This window comes from Panthera onca, chromosome C1 (assembly GCF_046562875.1).
Source record: "Panthera onca isolate mPanOnc1 chromosome C1, mPanOnc1 haplotype 2, whole genome shotgun sequence".
Taxonomy (NCBI): Eukaryota; Metazoa; Chordata; class Mammalia; order Carnivora; family Felidae; genus Panthera; species Panthera onca.
This window is the reverse complement of record NC_138346.1, coordinates 62,975,103-62,988,170: the sequence shown is the minus strand read 5'-3', so window position 1 is coordinate 62,988,170 and position 13,068 is coordinate 62,975,103. Positions and strand designations below refer to the sequence as shown.

General features: G+C 34.0%; 1 protein-coding gene and 1 non-coding gene across 2 annotated transcripts in view; both read left to right on the top strand.

The window, feature by feature from the left end:
• The window catches only part of UBR3 (ubiquitin protein ligase E3 component n-recognin 3), a 237,715-nt gene that overhangs the window by 122,091 nt on the left and 102,556 nt on the right, over positions 1-13,068 (top strand). The window contains exons 22-24 of the mRNA XM_081796370.1: positions 822-995; positions 2,850-3,310; positions 10,036-10,124. Of these exons, the coding sequence (XP_081652496.1) occupies positions 822-995; positions 2,850-3,310; positions 10,036-10,124 (724 nt within the window). The remainder of the gene's footprint in view (positions 1-821; positions 996-2,849; positions 3,311-10,035; positions 10,125-13,068) is intronic.
• On the top strand, positions 4,839-4,941 carry LOC132673991 (U6 spliceosomal RNA). Its single transcript, XR_009608320.1, has one exon. It is a non-coding gene; the product is annotated as a U6 spliceosomal RNA (small nuclear RNA).

Sequence of the window (13,068 nt, the reverse complement as noted above, 5' to 3'; positions counted from 1 at the left end):
AAAAAAAAAAGGAAAAAAGGATACTGTACAGGTTGTTAGAGGTGCCTGGGTGGCTCAGTCAGTTGAGTATCTGACTCTTGACTTGATCTCAGCTCAGGTCTTGATTTCAGGGTTGTGAGTTCAAGCCTGGCATTTGGCTCCATGCTGGGCAAGAAGCCTACTTTAAAAAAAAAAAAAAGAAAAAGAAAAAGAATACAAGTTGTTAATATGTTTCAGGACTTTAGAAGTATCACTTCAATAAAAGCAGTTATTACTACAAATTGATTTGCAAATGTAAGATTCCCTTCATCTCCTTTCTCCAAAAAGACAAAATACTGTGGAACATTGTAACAGCAAAAAAACAAATAAAAAGACTAGGCAGTATGCTATTGTCTAAGATAAGTCAATGTATATTCTTTCATAGATATTAAAAGATCATTGATATTTCTCTAAGGCCAGGTCAGACTTTTGGTTGATTTTTTTCGACTTTCTTTTACAATTAGTCCAAATCAGCATTATTTGACTGTATTATGAGTCATTATTAATGGGTACTGAAAAATACTCTGTATTGTTAAGTACTTCCAGATTGAAAAGTGTATTTTTTTTTTTTCCAGGAGAAAGTTAGCTGACTTCAATTGGACTTACCTATATTAGTATTAAGAAATTTATTCTTGTATTTTATGTTTGAATTTGGGTTTATTGGCACTTGATAATTTGAAGATGAGACTGTAAAGGATGCAGAGATAAGACAGGCAGTGGGTGATTATTTGGGCTAGTTCATCTCCATTGTACCTTAGACCTGACTTTTGCAAGATTTCATGTTCATTATGTTCATGTTTTAGGCATCAGTGTGTGGACCAGAACGTTGTCATGACAGTTGGTTTCCTGGCAGTAACTTAGTGTCAAACATGCGACACTTTATAAACTATGTTAGGGTGAGAGTTCCAGAGACTGCTCCTGAAGTGAAGAGGGACTCACCTGCAAGTACCAGCTCTGACAGCCTGAGTTCTTTACATGTAAGTGTAGAAGAGGGAAAAAGAAAAAGAAAAAGAAAAGACTACATGTTATGTCGGGGTATATTGTTTAGATCATCCTGTGATATTCAGAAGAAAAATGTGGTTGTAGGTAACTTTAAATTGTCTTTTGTTTCCTCTGATATATCTAAGCAACTTCTGCCTCACCCATCTTTTCCCTTTAATCTGCCAGAGTTCACGAAGGCCTAAAGTTCTTCAGAGAGAGGTAGATATATATGATACTTGCATTAACTAGCAATATGGCTTTAACTGGAAGTCGGAAAACACTTTGAAGTATTTGTGTGTATATGTGTGTGTTTAATATGGTTACATTTTTTAAAAAGTTTAACATGTGTGTGTTTTTATATGGTGACTTAGGCTTAAAGAAAATTCACACTACTGAAGTTAAAAAATAATACTGAGTATTTATTCGTGGGTTTTTCTTAGTATTTTGGATCAGTTATAAGCAGCACATTTGGGTTTGTTTGCGTTTCTCATTGTTACTAATATCTTAAAAATGAATGTTTCCTAAATCAAAATAAATTTAATCTTTAATTGCTGGCAGCATGCCTATTTACAGATTTTTTTTGCTTCTGTGGCAATCAATTAACTTTGATAAAATAAGCCCACAAAAATCTTAATACAGTGTGCATTTGGATTCATTTTGAAAATCAGCTCTTTTATTGCATGTACCTTTTAATTAACTAATTTTAAAACGCAGAAATGAAAAAATCTTGAAATGACCTGCCAAGTAACTGAATTTAAATACCTCTTATTCTTACAATGTATTTTTTTGTGGATAGAGAGCACTGAATCAGATGTTTCTCTTAGCAGAGTCCATGGATAGGAACTTTCTTTGCCTTTGACAGTATGTTTTTGCTGTGAACACCATAAAGAATTTTGATTAAATTGGAATCTTAATCAGAGGCAGCTTTTACCTCTAATAATGGTAGAGAGTACTTTGAAAAACAATTTGGATGTTAAAAAACAGCATATACTATAATTTAGCTCATAAAAGCTCTGTTGATATTGGAGCATCCTTTCTATGCTTGCTTAAAAAAATTAAATCCATTAAACTGACTTGTATCTTAATTAAAAGATGATTTCTAAGAGCTCCGATGCAGTTTGACTGTTTTAACAAAAAGGCTTTTTAGAAGACAAATTATTGAGGGAAATATTTTAAAAATCCTTTCAAATAAATTATAGTGATATTCAAATATGAAACAGACCAGTTTGATTTTTCATCTTTATATTTTATTTTAGTAACTAAGCATTTATTAGAAGTAATTTTTCAACTTTGAAGTTCTTTAAAAATGAAATTAATTAGTAGTTCAGATTCATCAACTTAGGAAAAATTAGTTTATAATTTACTTAACTAGGAAATGTATCAGTCTTGTAGCAGTTAGTAAAGACATAATATTCTTTTTTTTTTTATAATAGAAGCATAGTTAACACACAATGTTATATTAGAAATATAGTATTCTTGATAAATGTTGGGTGGAACATCTTTTATTCCTATAAACTGGTGAGGAACTTCATGTATGATTTCTCCTTAACATGGCTGTAGATACTTCTCAAGCTTTGTCTCTTTTCCCTGGTAGATTGGCCTAGGAGGTTGAGAAAGAGGTGTTACTGTGGATAACCTCCTTTTTCCCCAAAATTGTTTCCAGATTGAGTGAGACTAAATATATTTGATTAAGAGAGGTAAAGGGACAGATTTACTTAAAGAGTAAATCTATTGGCTGAATCTTTGGATGGAACGTTGAACATACCCTTTGGAAAATGTTGTACTAATATGTTCTTACACTTGACATTGAATAACTTCTCTTGATTTTTCTTTCTCTTTTTTAATGGTAGAATTCTGGTACAGCTCAAGTTTTCAGCTTAGTAGCAGAGCGTAGGAAGAAGTTTCAGGAGATCATCAATCGCAGTAGCAGTGAAGCAAATCAGGTGGTTCGTCCCAAAACTTCAAATAAGTGGTCTGCTCCTGGTTCAGCTCCACAGTTAACTACAGCCATTTTGGAAATTAAAGAAAGCATATTGTCTTTGCTAATTAAACTTCATCACAAACTCTCAGGAAAACAAAACTCCTACTATCCTCCTTGGCTTGATGACATAGAAATTTTAATCCAACCAGAAATTCCTAAATATAATCATGGAGATGGTATAACTGCAGTGGAAAGAATTTTACTAAAAGCTGCATTGCAAAGCAGAATGAACAAACGCATCATTGAAGAGATATGTAGAAAAGTGACGCCTCCTGTACCACCCAAAAAAATCACTGCAGCAGAGAAGAAAACATTGGACAAAGAAGAAAGGTAATTTTTATTTTTAATATTTTAAACATAAATGGTTCAGTTGAAGATTTGGTGGATCCCCTTTTTTGGCCATCTGAGGCTAATCATCTGGATGTTTAGCAGCTATAATCATAGTTGATTAGTTTGTAAGATAAAGGGAACCAAACGTAGTCAGTGCTTGGGCATGTATAATGCTTGAGTTAGTTTGGGGTAAGAAGACAAGAGTTTATGACCCCAACATTAAATTACTCCCCTAAACTTGTGAGATCCCTTTGGAAAAATTGCTACTTCAGTTATTACTGTGGGTTATCTAATGATTCTGCTGCTGTTTTCAAATACTATTATTCAACTTTAAATGAAAATAGAAAAATTTTAAAAAATATTTTAAATATTTCTCAAAAATTTGGTTGTTTTAGGGTTTTTTTTCTTTTTTGGTCTTTTCCAATTTTTCCAGTATATAGTTACTAATTATTAAACAAGTAATGTTTTATTTATTTTTTTAAAGTATATTTATTTTGAGAGAGAGAGAGAGAGAGAAAGCAGGGGAGAGGCAATGAGAAAGGCAGAGAGAGAATCCCAAACAGGTTCTGCTCTGTCAGCACTTAGCCTGACATGGGGCTTGATCACACAAATTATGAGATCATAACCTGAGCTGAAACCAAGAGTCAGACACGTAGCCAACTGAGCCCCCAGGCACCCCAACAAGTAATGTTTTAAAACATGGCTGTAGTGGGGCATCTGGGTGGCTCAGTCGGTTAAGCGTCCGACTTCAGCTCAGGTCGTGATCTCACGGTTTGTGAGTTCGAGCCCTGCATCAGGCTCTGTGCTGACAGCTCGGAGCCTGGAGCCTGCTTCAGATTGTGTGTCTGCTTCTCTCTCTGCCCCTCCCCGACTTGCACTTTGTCTCTCTGTGTCTCTCAAAAAATAAATAAATGTAAAAAAATAAATAAAAAATAAAACATAGCTGTAGTTTTGGGAACTTTGGGTTGCTTTTTTTTAATTAAAAATTTTTAAGCAAACTTTACCACCAACATGAGGCTCAAACTCATGACCCCTATATCAGGAGTCACATGCTCTAATGACTGAACCAGCCAGGTGCCCCTGTTAAATCATAATATTTATAAATTACAAAAAATCTTTCTTGGATGATGTTCCTCTTTACCAAGATAGGGGAGGATAACAGACCAAGATAAGGAGAGGCTTAGGCTTAGCAGTAAAGTTGATATGCTCTGCTTTGTACATTACTAAGTTTAAAGAGCATACCCAAGTGGAGATGTCCAGTCAGATAAAGGGTTTGAGACTTAGGGGAAAATTCAGAGTTAGAGCTATAGATGGGGCCATACAGGTAGTAGTTAAAGGCTTATATATAGAAAAGTGTGTGCTCAGATAAGATTGGTATTTTCCTTTGATTCAGTAGTTAGGTGGTTATCCTTTCTGTGTCAGAAGCAATTTTAATCACATATATAGTTGTACTTCATTTCTGATATAATTAAAGTTGTAGATAATTTATATTAAAAGTATAAAGTATATAAATAAATATGTGTCCACATTTCTCACAAGGCAGCACATACACTAAAATTGGAACGATACAGAGATTAGCATGGCCCCTGCGCAAGCATGACATGCAAATTCGTGAAGCATTCCATATTTTTAATTATATTTGAAAAAAACTTTTTACTCTTACTTCTATTGCATGAAAAAGAGCTCAAGACAAAAAATTCAAACAGTTACCAAAAGCATTCACCAATCAAATAACTTCATTGGACTTTATTGGATAGCTTTATTTTGTTACACATTTCATTGTTGTTAATTTAGAAGACATGGTCTAAAAAAAAAAAAAAAAATCAAACTCATGTATAATTCTATCCCTCAGTGAAAACCAATGTTAATAAGAGTATGTACAATCATCCAGTATAAATGCAATAATAATGGCTTTTCTATGTGTATTTATCATACTGCATTTTAATTTTTAAACAATTGTTATTATAACAGTAGAGGTGAGATTCTCCATGTTGAGGAATCTTTCTTGTATTTTTGAATCTCTTATATCCAGTACCATATCTGGAACACAGTGCTAAGTATATCTTTGATGACTAAATACATGAAAAAAGAAAAATATATATATACAAAAGCTTTTAGTAGGAGAATGTAGGAGAGTTTTATTTCTCACAGTAGTTCATAAATAGGAATCATTATAAATAACTAACCTATAATTTGCATGACAATTTATTAATTTTGAATTAGTAACTGCCTAAGATTTAAGAGATCTATTGATAAAGTTGAAAGCGAGGTAAAATTTTTTATGTTTGTTAACCTTTTAAATTGGTGATATTTCCTTGATTATAGAATAATGTCATTTTTTAAAAAGAAGGTAAACATTCAGTGAATCAAAGTTTATTTTATTTGGTTAAAGGTATTTTGTAATTATTACTCAAAATGCATATGATACTGGAGTAGTTCAGATGCTATTTTTACAAAGGCTCTGATGCTATTGTAATAAATAGTACTCTTGAAAAATTGTAAAGGTTTTCTTCATAATAGGCTTTGTTTCCTTTGAGCAGTGGTGGTGATGGTATTGACAAGGACTTGAAACTAATTCTGTAGCAGACAGCTAAGGATTAAGATAAATTTATTTGAATCTCACTATGCTTCTCACATTATGTTTTCTTAATTTATTTTGGATTTTAGATTAAGTTTCATAATAAAGGCCAGTTTATAAACAGTGGTAGTCCATTTCCAACTACCTCACCCATAGACAAACGTGGCATCACTTTTCATTAGAGTAACTGCATAGAAAACAAGATACAAATAGGAAACCTTTAGATGGTTATAACAGTGTGCAGCCTCAATGTTTCTCCCTCTGGGATAATAGTGGAAAATTCCTGAGTTGTACTAAATCTGCTACACTTGTCTGCCTTTTCATTTTTACTCATATTTATGCCCAATTTTAGACAAACAATTAACCTAAATTAAGAAAAAATTTATAAGGGAAAAAGAATTGACATTCTTTTTCTGGAAATCATAGAAAGCCAGTAGAGATTTTGTTTTTTTTAAGCAGCTTAAGACAACATCCATTTATTTACATAGTGTTTCTGTATGTCGAAGTGTAGGCATGATGTGACTGGGTTCTTTGTGAGAGTCTCTTGAAGCTAAAGTCAAGGTGACAGCCATAATTATCTGGGGCTTATAGTTTTCCAGGCTCATGTGGATGCGGGAGAGTAGACGTGCATTTTAATACTAGTACCAAGCAGTTATTTGAAGTTTTCTTAATGTTTGATATATGATTTGTTATTTGAAATGTTCTTTTATGGATATACTCTAAATGTTCATGTAAAGGTGATTTATAGAGTGGCATAACTGATTGTGCTAATTAAAGAAACATGTAACTTACAAATTTTATATGGAAATTTTATAAAGTAGTGATGTAGGAAACCAAACGTATTCTATCCATTCTCTTGTTGCTTATAGTATTTTTATAATAATAAATTTCATAAAGTAGTGATGTAGGAGATTAAACATGTATTCTAGGCATGCTGTTGTTGCTTATAGTATTTTTGAAGGTTTCACAGAATGCTTTGAGCATCTGTAGAGCATTTTTGTTTGTTTCCATTTCTTCTATGGTGGCAAATTTTTGTCCTTTGAGAATGGATTTTAATTTTCATTTTGAAGAAATGTCAAATTTATTGAAAAGTTTCAAGGACAGTACAGAGAACTTCTTAGACCATTTCAGAGTAAGTTGCTTTACCCTGGAATATTTTAGTTTGTATTTCCTAGAAATAAGGACATTTTTTTTTATATAATCACAATATAGTTTTCAAAATAAGGAAATTAACATTTTATTTGAGTATGATAAAATCCTTAGATCCCAAGTTTTGGTAGTTGTCTCAATACTGTTTTTTTTTTTTTTTCTTTTAAGGTTTTATTATCCATATTTGAGAGAGAGAGGGAGACAGAGCGTGAGCAGGGGAGGGGCAGAGAGAGAGAGAGGGAGACACAGAATCCGAAGCAGGCTCCAGGCTCCGAGCTGTCAGCACAAAGCCTGACATGGGGCTCGATCCCATGAACTGTGGGATCATGACCTGAGCCAAAGTCAGACGCTTAACCAACTGAGCCACCCAGGCTCCCCTCAATACTGTTTCTTACAACAAAAAAATCCAGTGCAGAATTGTTCCTTGCATTTGGTTGTCATGTCTCTTTGGTGTCCTTCAATATGGATTTTCTTTAGTTTTTCCTTTATTTTCTTGATCTTGTCACTTTTGAAGAATATAGGGTAGTAACATGGTAGAATGTGCCTCAATTTGGGCTTCTCTACTGGCCCCTTATGTTTGGATTCAGATTATGCATTGCTGGCAGGAGTATCGAGGAAGCATTGCTATGTTCTTTTGATTGTATTCCATCAGGTGTCCTATGATTTCAGTTTGTTTCATTTCGTGATTAATTTTGATCACTCGATTAAAGGGGTTTCAGCCAGACTTCTTCACTGTTAAGTACCCCCCTTTTCCCCCTTTGTAATTAATATGTAATTTATGGAGAGATATTTTGAGATGCTGTAATATCTTCTTTGTCACAAACTTTCAATTTGTTCATTTTTTTATTTCTATCAGTTTGGACTTACAGATTCTGATTTTTTGGGTTGCAACCTCATATGCTTGCTATTCATTTTGATGCTCAAATTGTTTTAGATTTGACCTGTGGGACTCCCTTTCGGCTGGTTTCTGTATTCTTTTGATGTTTCCCTATCATTCTTTGAACATTTTCTTTTTTTCTGGGGCCAGAAGATAGTCCAGGTTCCTTTTGTATTTGGAACTAGCCATTTCTCCAAGGAGTTCTGATGGCGCTTTTTTTTTTTTTTTTTTTTTTTTTTTAAGAAACCACAATCAATGTGTTCATTCTAGGGGATGTAGCTATTTTCAGTCACTCTTAGTGGACAGAACTAGGAAAAGTTTGTGTGTGGGTGTGGGTATGTGAGAGAGTGGGAGGGAGAGGGGAAGGAGTTGGAGGGAATAGGGAGAGAAAGTTATTAAAAACTATGAGTGGGTTGCCTGGATGTTCAGTAGGTTAAACGTCCGACTTTGGCTCAGGTCATGATCTCTTTGTTGGTGAGTTCGAGCCCCACATCGGGCTCTGTGCTGACAGCTCAGAGCTTGGAGCCTGCTTTGGATTCAGCGTCTCCCTCTCTCTCTGCCCCTGCCCCACTCACTCTCACTTTCTTGTTCTCTCTCTCTCAAAAATAAATGAACGTTAAAAAGTTTTTTTAAAGTAATTATTAGAAAAGCAGTGTTAAAATCTTTTGAACGTTATTGGCAAAAGTATGTAACTTCTCATGGTAAGGCTTGACAGTACTTGACTCTATGCCTGTTCATGATAATCTCCACTAATTGGATGGGGGTGGATATGTGAATGAAAAATCTAAAATTACTGTTAGCATTTTTTAATCCAAGATTCTCTATCTTTGATTCATTGAGATTAATGAAAATTCTTTTTTAGGTTTCCCACAGAAATGACTTTATAGAATCTCAGCTTAATACTATGCTTTGACTTTTATAGTATATCTGTATAATAAATAGTCATTAAATGACTGCTATAATATGCTCTATCCATTATGGTTTTTTAGACTTTTTTTTTTTTACTTTTAATTTTCTGAAAGTTTTTATTTAAATTCTAGTTAGTTAACGTGCAGTGTAATGGTAGTTTCAGGATATCCTTTATGTTTTAATGGATATGTTTTAATGTTTTTAACATCACAGGCTATGGTAAATTTCTTTTTGAGTTTTGTTTCAGTAAAAAGTTTTCTTTCTTTTGATGACCTAATATATAGCTTACATTGTAACTTTTTTTTTTTTCTTCTTCCTTGCCTTTTGTTTTAGATTACTATTTTAACCTTTCTTTGCTCAGGATAAAATTTTTATGCTTGCTAATATTGTTCGCATCCTCAAATCTAGGGAAGCCTCTGTTTCCTTTCTTTATTAGTTCACCTTTATTTTCTTATTCTTATGTTATAGTCCTGTTGTGTTGTATTTGTGTGTGTAGTTTTTATTTTTTTCTTTTATTTTTTTCTTTTTCCCAACCAGCCTCAAGTTAAAATACTCTTTGGAAGTAGATAAAGGATAAATAATAAATAGAATTTGATGAATTAATCCAAAAGAATATTTATGCTTAGATTTGAAATAGTTTATTTTTTATGTTGTATTTGAGACTTCTGTATTTTTCCTTGAAACAAAATAAACTAAACTTGGAATATTTCCTAGTAGAAACTGGGAAATTTATTGGCTTCTGCTCATTCTCTTTTAGGAGAGTCCAATTCTTAATATAATAGTAAATCTGACTATTTTTTATCTTTTAGATTCTGTTTATATCTAAACATCATAGCTTCTAGCAACCAGTTTGCTGTTATTTGTGTGTGGGGTTAAATTGTGAGTTCCTTGATAAAAAAACTTTTCTTACTCTTGCTGCCAATTGACATGACATACTTAGGAAATTGTTAGAAACCCAGATTTTCTATCTACTTTAATTATTTCACATTTTAAAATAAATCTTGGCTTTTATTTTTGTCTGTTTAAGCCAGTGATCTTCAAACCATGTTTAAGCAGTGGAATCTAAGGACAGTCAAAACTTACATAAAATTTAATACACAGTTCAGAAAATAGCTGTGTGCCAGGAGCTTTTCATACAATATACACTTCTGAAATGTAGTAGGTAAGTCTTAAACACATCTGATACTTACCACTTTGTTCTGTTTAATCTAGGCGACAAAAGGCTAGGGAGAGGCAGCAGAAATTGCTTGCAGAGTTTGCTTCACGACAGAAAAGCTTCATGGAAACTGCAATGGATGTTGGTAAGCTAAAATTTATTAGTTTAGAACTCTTATAATTATACTTATTACCTCAGGGATTATCTAGTTCAATCTTCACCAGTTTTCAACATTGTAAACGGATGATTTCTGGTCTTTATTTAAACAGTAGAACGATGGAGGATCAGACTGTTATTGCAGGCAGTTTATTCTGTGTGGAGTAGTCGTAATTATTAGAAAGTTCTTCCTGATGGTAGCAATAAAATATCGTCTGCTACTTTCTTCTGCCAGATTGTCCTTTAGATCTGAGTGGCACACCAATATGTATTTACTTGTTCTGATTTTTCCTGTGAAATTATCCTGAGGTTTTAAAAATAGCTTTCAAATACTTTTAGTGCCTCCTCCTTCTGCTACCCCTTCAATATTTCTTAAAATCAGGTGTACTTCTCACTTCTGTTAGGATAAGCATTGGTGTATGTACAGTGAGAGGGGATGCCGTTTTCCTGTATAATAGTAGATTGCTATGAGTAATTTTTTACAAACATTGAAAAAGAATAGATTAAATTTCAGTTAATCTCAGTCTTCAGTCAACCAGGATACTCCCTTTCTTGACGATCTCTTGCATTCCAGTGGTTTTTATTTTTTCTTTTAGAACAGAGATGCTGAAATAAAGTCATGCACGTAATTAAAATATATACACATATATGCATTCAAACACCCATGTACATTCTCGTGCACTTTTGTGCACATAAGCACACAGGGTCAACATCCAGAAGACGTGTGTGTGTGGGGGTGTTAGTCCAGATATAGTATAATGTCTTCTGAACTGTCAACAGTGGAGTTTATGTTCGGGACTTAATTTTGATGTGAAGAATACTGTTTATCAGATTTAGTATCAGTTGACTTTCTCGTTTGAAAGATGAGGATTTAGTTCATTGACATTACTTTCCCTTTCTTCATCTCTTCTTCTTTACGTTTTTCCAAAAATTCGTAATTATTATTTTGTTTTTTACATATCGAATATAATTACCATGTGTATTATTTGTTCTTCCTATAGCCACTGTCTTCATACCCCTTCATATAAAGTAACCTTATAGCACCCCTATTTTTCCTTTTATTTTTCCTTTCCACATTTCTACCTCTGTCTTTATCAGTTACTTATTTACTTTTAAATTGTCAGGGTTGCTTACATTTTCTTCTGTAGTTACAATCAAGTGTTCCATCCAAAGATTGACTTTAAATGTTGAAAAATAATTAATATGACTTTTTGAATGTTGTTGAGTACAGGGCTAAGTAGTGTTCTAAGATTCATTTGCTTTATTATTTTTTTTTCAGTCCAGTGGCCTGACTCCTAGACTACTTTAAGGAGATTGTATATAGCCCCATTTCTTACAGTTTCTCAATTGCTAAAACTGTACCACCCTTTACATACCTCTGCTTGGGCCATTACTTTGTTATATTATCTTTTGTTTTTCCTGAAGTTTTCAACTGTTGTTTTTTCTTAAGTCACGTGCCCTTTTGATATCTCTGTTGTTCTATTCAGTCGTACTGTCCTTTGCATGTAATTCTGTTCCAGTCTGGTCCATTTGCTCTGGAGGTATGCTGTACAGCCACTACCTTTGGATTTTCCTCTTGTAGAGTTGATCTGGGGTTTCCTGCATCTTATATCATCTCTCTTTTTTGGGTCTTGTTTTACTGGAGTTCAGCTATAAGTGTATTCCTAATAATGCTTATATGGGGTCTGAAATTTCTGAACTTTGTGTTTCTGGATGGAACTCTGTTTGCTCTCATGCTTGATATTTCATTTGGATAACTATAATTCCAGGTTGAAATATATTCTCTGTTACAAATGTTAAAGCAATATTCCTTTATCTTTTACTATTCATTTGATGAGAAGTCTGGTGGTAGTCCTTTGTAGGTGAACTTTTTTTTCCCTTTTCCGTAACTTTTTAATTGATCCTTAGAGATTTGGATTTTTTAAAAAAGATCGTAATGTGTTTTTTTGTTTCCTTTTGATTTGTTTTGTGTTGTTTTGTTTTGTTTTTAATTTTAAGGAGGCTCCATGCCCAACGTGGGGCTTGAACTCATGACCCTGAGATCGAGAGTCTCATGCTCTGCCGATTTAACTAGCCAGGCACCTCAAGAGATCTGAAATTTTATGATTTGTATCTAGATGGATCTTTTTCCTTTTCCTTAGTCCTTAGTGGGCCTTTTCAGTCTGAAGATTCATATCTGTGAAGCTCTGAGAAAAAACTCTCCTATGATTTCTCTGATGACTAGCCATTCTCCGAGATGACCCTCAAGGATCCATGCCTTACTTTTTATTTTTAATTTTTTTAAATGTTTATCTTTGAGAGAGAAAGAGACAGAGTGCAAGTAGGGGAGGGGCAGTGAGAGAGGGAGACACAGAATCTGAAGCAGGCTCCAGGCCCTGAGCTGTCAGCACAGAGCCTGACGCAGGGTTCGAACTCACGAGCTGTGAGATCATGACCTGAGCTGAAGTCAGATGTTCAACCAATTGAGCCACCTCGGCGCCCCATGATCCATGTCTTCTGGTTATTTATGCCCTGTGTAGTCTTCTTTCCCATTCCACCAGAACTGGTGTGCATGGCCACTGGCATATGGCAGAAGTAATATTGTGTCATTTCTGACATTAGGTTGTAAAAAACATTGCAGCTTCTGTCTTGTTTTCTCTCTTTCTTGGATTACTTATTCTGGAAGAAAACCAGCTGCCATGTTGTGACCAGCGCTATGGGGAGGACTGTCTGGAGAGAGACTGAGGCATCTGGCCAACAATTATGTTAGTGAGCTTGGATGTGAAACTTCAACCTCCAGTTAAGCCTTTGGATAGATTTTTAGTTTGACAGCAGTCTCATAAGAGATCCAGAACCAGAACCATTCAGCTAAGCTGCTCCCAGATTCCTGACGCTCAGTAACTGTGTGAGATAACAAATGTTGGTTTAAGCCACTGAGTTTTGGGGTAATTTAT